General features: G+C 58.4%; 1 protein-coding gene across 1 annotated transcript in view; it reads right to left on the reverse strand.

The window, feature by feature from the left end:
• Window positions 1–2,496: 2,496 nt before the first annotated feature.
• The window catches only part of TSC1 (TSC complex subunit 1), a 42,939-nt gene continuing 35,996 nt past the window's right edge, over window positions 2,497–9,439 (reverse strand). The window contains 7 exon segments of the mRNA XM_025051129.1: window positions 2,497–3,349; window positions 3,788–3,949; window positions 4,032–4,219; window positions 6,736–6,858; window positions 7,425–7,535; window positions 8,378–8,560; window positions 9,365–9,439. The exon segment at window positions 9,365–9,439 is cut by the window's right edge and continues 22 nt beyond it. Coding sequence (XP_024906897.1) covers window positions 2,830–3,349; window positions 3,788–3,949; window positions 4,032–4,219; window positions 6,736–6,858; window positions 7,425–7,535; window positions 8,378–8,560; window positions 9,365–9,439 — 1,362 coding nt within the window. The 3' untranslated portion in view covers window positions 2,497–2,829.

The raw sequence follows: 9,439 nt of genomic DNA on the forward strand, positions 1-9,439 counted from the left end.
TACCTACCCGCCTTGTAAGGCTGCTCGTCTCATCTCCACGGAGAACTCTGAAAACGTCTCGACCGCAGAAACGGCCCAATCCCCTACCGCTGGATTTCGGTCAGTTTTCGCCTTCGTGACCAGGTATTTCTTCCACCCACAGTAACCGTTTCCACAGACGTCACGGCAAAACCTTGTCAAAGCTTCTTTTAAATCCACAGGAGTTCTGAGACCCGTGAACTCATCTCCCCAAACCCGTCTTCCCCATGCGGACCACGCTGCCAGCGTCTTCCCCGCCCAACAGCCACCCCAAGAAATACTGCGGTGCTCCTCTTATCAACAAACCATCCTGCCCAAGCAGCGGACGCCGATCTCCTCAGGGGCTGTGCCCGACCCTAGCTGGTGTCAAGTGGGGCTCAGGACGCTGGCCACACAGCTGAGACAGGCAAGCTTGCTCAGTGGCCCTGACATGGACGAGCACTCCGGGCAGGATCCGCTCATGACGCTGAATGCCTCGGCCCCGTCTGTCCCCAGGCCGAGATTCTCCCAGGACTTCCTCTACCGTCACCTCCCATCTTTACAAACGCTCGCCGCGGCATGATCCAGTGACCCGTTGACTCGTGGCAGGTTCATCAATTCCGAAACCAGACAAAACCCGACTGAGCCCTTGTGACAAAGAAGCCTGTTTTCCGGCCGGGTCCCTCCGACGTGGCTCCAGGCCTCGCTGCCCCCGCCTGGGCTGGGCGGAGCCCATGGCCTCTAGGACCTAGAGGGACCTGAGCGCAGCCCCTCGGGGTCGCCACGGCTGTGGAGCTGGACAAACGGACTGCCAGGCCAGACCCCATGCCCAGGGCCCCCAGCACAGACACCGCCGGGAGCCTCCGGCCCGGGCCTCAGTCCCCATCACCACGCTGCCTTCTCCTCCCTGTACGTTCACCATCTGCCCTGCTGCTAAACGTTTCTTCCCTCCTCTGCGTCGGCCTCCGTCAGTCGGCCAGGGAAACGGCCCCGCACGGCAACCGGCCTCGGCCTCGGGGTGGGGGTGGGGCCGGGCTTCCAGAGCCAGTTTCGGGGGTTCCCCGGTAGCGCCTTTCCTTTCTGAATTTGTTCGTGTTTCCCTTTTCTAAACCCGAACGAGGAAACCAGCACGTGTTCGCCTCTAAGCTTTCCTTTAGACAAAGCCGAATGAGACCCGGGGTGTCACCAACGCTCAACGGCCACCGCCGGCGCCCACAGCAGGCAGGGGCACCCCCTCTCCCAGGCCGGAGTCAGCCAGTCGGGCCTGAAGTCCCATCCCACGGAGGTCTTCTGCTCGCACAGCGTGGTGACACGGAGTCTCAGTACTCAGCCCCTTTAGGTTAGGGAAGCCAGAGTGTTTACTGCCACACTTTTAAAAAAAGAGACTTTCACCCGAGTGCCGGAGCTCCCGCCCGTGGTGACGTTCGTGCCATCACTGTTTCCTTCCTTCTTCGTAGCTGAGCGGGTCGGTACTTCTGACTGGAAGGAGAGAGCGAGCCGCCGAGCCCGCTGGCTCTGCCTTTCCAGTCTCCCTGCCCCAGCGGGACCGCCATGCGAGGGCCTTAGGCTTCTAGCATTTACTTCGCGAGCATCTGTTGACTTCAGATTCTCTGCCACCACCAGTGTTCTGACCACTGTCACCTCTCCTGAGCCCGTGTGGCCAGCCAGGTCCACGGCAGCGGCCTCTGTCGACACTCCCCAGGCCTCTGCTTTAAAACACTGTGCCATCACTAACGTGTGGGAGGGCAGCGGCGTCAGCTCCCTGGGGAGTCGGCCCCTGAAAATTAGAATTGGTGCGATAAGCTGTTACCTTTTTGGTGGCCTAGAACCTGCTACAGTGAGGCAGCTCTCACGGCCTGAGAAACAACAGTCATAGGAACTTCGAAGAAAGTTCCTTTTTGGATGTTCAGAGCCTTTCTGCTGCAGTGTCGCAAAGAAGCTGACGTAAACAGAGGCGCGTGGGGACACAAAGGGAGGCAAACAGACGGAGAAGCTGAACCGGAGGGCGCAGCTCTCGGCCACAGTGCTTCCCGGGGAACTGGCTGCTTGCGTTGCCACCCTTCCGTCCTGCAGGGAGTGGGGTCACCACCCGCACACCGGCCTGTGCTCAGGACAGTACCGGCCTTCGAGCCAACACCAAATAAATAAGAGGTAGTGGGGGAGGCGGGCAGAGCATTCCCACGGGGCGGTCACGCAGTGCTGGCTCTCGGCTTCTCTAGCAACAGACGTTTGTTCACACAGAACTTTCTAAGAAGCTCATCAGAACCGCCAAAAGAACCACCGTGTTTCTAAACCTGCTACTTTAGACGCTGAACTTCAGAACCAAGAGCAGCGACAAAGTCCCACGTGAAAGCCTTCGTGTGAAGGTCATTGGCCGTGCAGCTCCCCGCTCCCAGGGCTGGAGGGCGGCAGACTTACCTGCGGCGCCGCCGACCACCCCGGCTAACGGGGAGCCCACCTGGTTTTCTAAGCTTCGGGAGAGAGTGGGGTGATAGACTCAGATTAAATTTGGCCTCATATTGCACTGGTTCAAAGGGCGCAACCATTTGGGAGGGGAAGGAAGAGAATAAAGCTACTAAGGAATGCAAACTGGCCCTCGGATTAGCACACACCGCTAGGTCAAGGGGCTGGGTCGAGGGGAAGGTTAAGAGGCATTTCAAGGCCAGATCCAAAATCCGTTCTGCATTCAGTCAATGTCAAGACGACCTCCATCCCGTCTCCACCGCGTGAGCTGGCCGCGCAGACCCCGGAAGGGGGCGGCTCACAAATGCGCACCCGCCCCTCCCATCCTCTGCCAGCGCCCCGCAGGCTGGCGCTGCCTGGCTGTCGTCCTTAGCTGTGCTCGTGATGGGTCTCGTTGTAGTCCATGATACGGAGCTGTCCAACACTGTCCGGATTCGGGGGGGACGGGCACGGGCCATCCACGCTCAGTGGGCTCTTGTCTTCCACGCCCGAGTCTTTGCCCAGTTCTGTCTTTGGGGTCTCCGAAAGGCTACTGATGGTCACGCCGTCCTCGTCACACTGGCTCTCGCTCTTATTACGAAATAACTCTCGGGCCTTCATGCCCAGGAAGCTCTTGGAACTAGGAAGCGAGCCCACAGTCGCAGGGATGCTGGTGGAGGGCTCACCCGGGGCAGCTTCCCGCCGGCTGCCGAACGGGCCCGCCCTCGGGGTCGGGGGCTTCTCTGGGGTTGAGAGCTCACTGCTGCTACCGCTGCCTCCGCCGCCTCTGCCGCCACCACCGCCCCGGGTGCTGCCCAGCCTGGGGGGCTTGGTCTCGCCGTTGTGGCCAGAGGCCTCCTCGCCGCGCCCCGTTACAGAATCCACACAGCCGTCATCACAACAGTCGAGCCTGTAAGAGACCCAGGGGGCGGGAGGGGGGTGCAGCTGGAGAGCACGGCACCGCGAGCGGGAGGCGTGGGGCTGCCGGACGCCCGCTCATACTGACACCGAACCTGCCGGCCCGCCGCACCTTATAACGGAGGACTCCGGCGCCAGGACACACCGGGAGAAACGAAGTCGCAACTAGGGACGTGAGGTGGCACCCTGAAACGCGGGCACTTCCTGTGACCACAGCCAGTGACGTGGGGCCAAGGACAAGGAGCATGCGAGGATGGCTGGGCCCCCCGAGGGGAAGGGCTGGGTGGGGTCTCCGCCACACGGGCGGCGGCCTGCAGCGGCCCCGCCTGACCGGGCCGTGACTGCTGTCCCCCTCGCGGCGCGGTCCTTACCCCGTCAGGGGCGGCTCAACGACAAGGCCACTGACGCGGACTCGGCGCTGTGTCCCTACCTTTCTTCTGCCACTTCGGCCGCTTCCGCTTTCTCTTCTTCAAGCTTTTTCAGGAGCCCATCTTTCTCCAACCTGCCATACAAATCTAAGATCTCCAATTCGAACACCTGGGTGATCCTTTTCTGAGCCTCGTACCTGCTCTCTGCAGCCTGCAGCTGCCCTCTGAAAGACACGGACCGCCCGGAATGTGGGAATTCCACTTCTTAAAGGACCGCGCTGCGCCACCTTCCCCGGCGGACGTTACCTCGCCTGGAGCCTGACGTCCTCTAAATACTTCTTCTGCTCCAACAGAAGATGGTCTTTCTTGGCCAGGTGAGATTCCAGTTCCAGAATCCGCTTCTGGGAGGTGTCAAGCCTCTGGTTCTGCTGCAGAACATGGCTTCTGTTTTTTTCTAGTTCTTTCCGATATGCAGCTTTCATCATTTCCACTTCCTAAAAAAGAGATTGCAGTTAATCATTTTAGAAAAGCAGCATGCCACGTTCGTTTTGAAAAATCCAGGTAATAAGCACCGAGAAAGTACGTGTGTATACTGCTTGTGGACGTACAAACTAGGCCAACTTTCTGGAAAGTAATAAGCTGGCAATATCAGCCTTAGTGACCCTTCCTGAAGTCTACCCCTAAGAGAATCGTCTGAAACACGCACAGACACTTTGGCCCAATAATCCTCACAGCATGTTCGGTAGAGCAAAACCCAGCAGCACCGTTAGGCCTAATCTCCGAGAAACACTTGTGTAAACTGAAGTATGTCTTCCACTGGCAAATTTTTAAAGCTGATACGTATCAGTAAAAAGATAAAAAAGCAGACTATAAAACCATGTGACTGAAGGATCAACTACGTAAACAGATACACTCACAAAACACCAATGAAAACGCGCCCGCGTTCAGAACGGCAGGGCGCTGGCGTCGCGGCTCCCTTCCTCCCGATGCCAGCCGAGGTGAAGCGACAGAAGGCAGTGCAGTGAGCAGGGCTGCTCGGCAAAGCGACAGCTGCAGATCAGGAGACCTGACATGGCGGGGCACAGGCCAGACACACGGCCTGGGATCAAAGCAGCTTAAAGCCCAGAGCAAGTGCACTGGGCTCAGAAAAGCACTGAGCCGGAGACTGTCGTAACGAGCATTATGGTGAAATCTTTATAGGAAATATACCGCACATTTGTGTTTTTAAAGGAGGTAACAAGCCATGAGGAGCAAGGAGATGAGCTTCCATACAGGTGCCCCTGCCTCGAGGGTGACTTGTGAATGCAGGCCTCCTCGGCGGAGACTGCGACGGACCTAAACTCAGAACTGGGCACCAGACAAGGGGGCCGTTCCAGCCGCACCCAGTGGCTCCAGACGTCCCCACTGGGTAGGGCGACAAATCGGACCTCTGTCATGAATGATAACAGTTGTTTATGGAGAACCAACCAGAGCACTGAGCCTAGACCGGCCACCGCTTTCCTGAACCTCACAACCACCGCACGGGGGCGGCCCCAGCACCTACCAGCCAGCCCCCACCTGACTATGAAGTGCCCACTCCTCCTCCCCCACCCCACTGCACAAGAGGAAGCCTGGCCCCTGGTCCAGGGCAAACCCTGACAGATGCAAGGCGGTGACTGGCTACCGATGGGCACACAACACCACCCCAGCCAATGACAAGTGGGGGGGTGATCCAGTGGAAGGTCCCTGGGAAAGCTGTCCTTGCTGAGAGACGCGCTCCTCTTCTGTGGGACATCGTGGCGTCTACCGCGACAGCGGTAGCTGAGGCGCACACCTTGCAGTGATGAACACAGCTGGCCTGAAGACAAGCTGCCGGCACAGGCCGGGCGGTGCAGGGAGCGGTGAGAACCAGGCTCCCGACGCCGTCCCTGAACTGCTGACCGGACCAGCCCGGAACTCGCCGGCCCTGGGACTTCTTCTCAAGCGAAATAAATGAAATTACTTGATAAGCCAGATTAGTTTGGTTCTTTGTTGCTGCTCACAGTTGAAGGCACCAGTTACAAGCTTTATAAACTGTGAAACAGCCCAAAGAGGCCAGCGCTTGCTCGGCCCGACGTGAACAAGTGTGCGACCATGGCACAGCCCCGCAGAAGCCCGCCCGGCTCCGCCCCTCTCAGGAGACACTGCGGATGCACGCGAGCAAGCTCTCTCCGAGTTCTCTCGTCTCCTTCTTTCTCCAAAGCTGCTCTACCTCCCAAGTGAGTGATAGTCGTTTCTAGGGAAAGTTCCACATTTAACATCCTTCTAAATGAAGTCCGAATCTGAGAGCTGAGAAATAAGGAGTAACTCCCCTGTAAAAATTACGTCTCTCTAGTTTTAAGACTACTCTCTCCATTTAGCCAAAAAAGATGCTTTACAAAACACAAGCACACGAAATCTTAAAAAGAAGGCCCGCGTACGACGGAGACGTTAGTGGCAGGAAACATCCGAGCACTTGCTATTAAAATTCTCTTCCCGACCCCTTCACCACCATTACCGAGGCTATGTATAAAGTAACACAAACTTCTGCCTCGACACGGCTGGGGAGGCACTGAAGGGACACCCTCCTGACGCTGGCCTATTGCCAGGACAGACCCACCATCTGCTGAAATTAAGTTCAACGTTCAAGGGAAGAGAAGCACGCATGCCAGCGCGAACGCACGGTCCTGAGATGCGTCGGCCAGGGCTGGCTCCCCACCGCTCCCTTCCAAGAGGGGCCTGGGGAAGCGAAGGGAAGCACTCTGTCACCTACCCTGCTCCAAGTACCACTTGCTGCTTTCACGGATACCCGGCGCAATTTCAAAGCTAGGGAAGCAGCTCACGTGGCGGCTGAGAAGCGCCTGGACGGCTAGGCCGGGGAGGTGGGAGTGACGCCAGGACCTCTGTGCCACGTCTCAGGAAATGACGCCTAACGTCACTCTGCATGACATGCACCGTGCAAAGATGTCCTGGGTCGCAGGAGCGCCCCAGCGGGGCCCGGCGCCCAGCGTACCTGCGTGGTGTCTGCATGCTTGTTCTGCAGCTGCTCCAGGTAGAGCTCGTTGACCTCCCCAAGGACCAACAGCTGCCTGTTCAGGAACTCCATCTGCTGCTGGACTGACTCGCTGTTGGAGAGCTGGCCAAAGCACACAGACAAGCGGGGTGAAGGTCTGACCGCAGACAGTGCATAGACGCCTGGGACAGGGACCTCCTGGGGGCATGCCACCCCAGTGCTGCCTCAATGGTGGCCCCCCAAGGCCCCCGGAGAAGATGGTGTGTGCAGAACTACCACAGCGGGGTCTTCAGTTCTGGGGGGGATGAAGCCCTGGGGAAAGTCACCCGTGCTGGGGTGAGTGATGGCCGGAGCGGATCCCAAAGGGAGACAAACCACGGCTCAAAAACCTGGGCAGAACGAGGAGGGAAGAACCCCCCAAGTCGCACGCAGCCTGGGGCGCAGGCTGGCAGTTCCCTGCCATGGAGACCACCCTGTGCATGCTAGATGCTTAGCAGTACCCCGGCCCCTGCCCACCCGGTCGGTAGCACCAAAAACATCTCTAGACACTGCTGAAAGTCCCCTGGGGTGGCGGACTCACTCCTTGTTGGGAACCCTGACAAAGATGCACAAGCAACGCATCTGTCCCGTCCGAGGGAAGTGTCGGCGTGTGGTGTGAGGACAGTCGGCTCGCCACCCGTCTCGCCTACCTTCTGAGAAACCTGGCTGAGCAGCAGCTCCGTGTGGCACACCTTGCTGCTGGCCTTCTTCAGTTCCAGGCGCAGCTCCGCAACCATGTTCCTGCAGTCCTGCAGCTTCGTCTGCCCGAGAGACGGCCAGGGGTCAGGGAGCACTGCCAGGCGCCGGGCCACAGCCTACGGGCCCCCGGAACCAACAGCGCCTAGTTCCCCCACAGCTCTTGGGCCATCAGGATTTAACCTCTTAGTTTTAAAAAGTTAAGTAGTGGTTGATTTCCGAGTTCTTGATTTGTTTAACAGAAGAAAAGAAGGCCTTAGGTGCGCACCTCCCCGGTTGTGGCAGAAAAGCCCAGAGCCTGCAGCCTACTCTCAGGGTGCTGCGGGATAGGGTGCTGCGGGGCAGGGTGCTGCGGGAGAGGGCGCTGCGGGGCAGGGTGCTACGCGACAGGGTGCTGCGGGACACTTTATTTTTGAGGGAAACACGGCGACATCTGTTGGTCGTCGTGTGCACTACTGACTTCGGTTTGGCCGAGATGTGCTCCCTGCCTGTGGATGACGTCTTTGCAAAGCTGCCTCTCCGGTGGAGGCAGTGACCAGAACCACCATGGGAAAACCCGTGAGAAACAGGAAGGAGGGTGCCAGCATCCCATCATTCCAGGGTGAGACTGCGTGTGCCAGGTGGGTGTGCACGCAGCACTGGTAACCAACGTGGTCGTTCAAAACAGGAATTTAAAGAATTGTTTGATTTATGTGTATTACTTCAAACACCTCCTAAGCTGTCAGGACATAAATAGCGCCATGGACAAATGACTGAAACGCTGAGGGGGCTATGAACGGGCAGAGCTGGCGAACCTCTGCCACGATGTCCGCTGGCTGCGGTTTCGGAGGGAAAAGCAGGTCCCCCGAGATCAGACGAACGAGGGGCCGCGCGCGCCCTCGGCTGCCTGCGGCGTGGCGGGCCGTACCTGTAACTCCTGGCTCTGGTTGTAGAATTCCTCCCGGTCGTGCTGCAGCTGTCTGACCTGGCTGTGGAGCTGGGTGACCACCGTGTCTCGCTGCTCCTGGAGCTGGCTGTACCTGGCTTGTTCTCTCTGCAGACTAACCTTGCACATCTGGATGTCTTTCTCTTGTAACTTCAGCTGGTCTTTCTAGCAGAGACCAAAGATGCCAGCATTTCAGCTGCCTCCAGCATGGGCACTGACACGTTTCACACGTGCTACACGTTTCATCTGAAGTCACACGCTACCCTGGGGCTGTAACTACAAGCCCAGAACCTGGAGGCTCGCTACTGCCTAACTTGGCTTTCGCCCAGGGGTTACCAGATTCACACAGGCAATGGATCGTAGGTTGCTTAGAGAACTTTCCTCAGAGATCGACTTGCTCCCAATACCTTCCACAGCCCTAATCCCCAGCACTGGAATGGGATCTCCGGGACAAAACAGTGTGACAGTCAGGAAAACGACGGACATTTAGTGACCGTGTACCCTGCGCCAGGCACCGAGCAAATGCTCACGACACGAATTCTTCTAAGCAGCACCGTCACAAACAGGTGCCACGATTACTCTTCCCCTTCTACAGGCTGGGCGACGGGCCTGAGGAAGCTAAATCACTTGCTAAGCGGCAGAGGCAGAGCCAACGTCCAGGTCTCACTGCCTTTGTAGTTGGGCCGAGAGCTCGGGGGCCTGAAACAGCTTCAGGAGAGCTGGTCTCACATTCAGAGACACGAAATGGTCTCTTCTTCCGGTTATCAGCACAGCCGGTCACAGACAAATGCAAAAACTCAGTGGTCCCCACAGTTTCCAAGAGCCGCAAGGGAGCTCAGAGCTGGGGGCTCACAGCCCAGCCTGAGCCACCCCGAGCTGCCCCAGCAAGCAGAGCGGAGTGTGGGACTCTGCGCTCGACCGCTGGCACACTGGACACACCGGCATGCTGACCCCACGCCGCGCACTCACCATGGCGGCGTTGTGCTCCTCCAGGGCGGCTGCCCGGATGGCCCTGCGTAGGAGCCGCCGGTTCCGGACGGCGTG

The sequence above is a fragment of the Pteropus alecto genome, unplaced genomic scaffold (assembly GCF_000325575.1).
Source record: "Pteropus alecto unplaced genomic scaffold, ASM32557v1 scaffold67, whole genome shotgun sequence".
Taxonomy (NCBI): domain Eukaryota; kingdom Metazoa; phylum Chordata; class Mammalia; order Chiroptera; family Pteropodidae; genus Pteropus; species Pteropus alecto.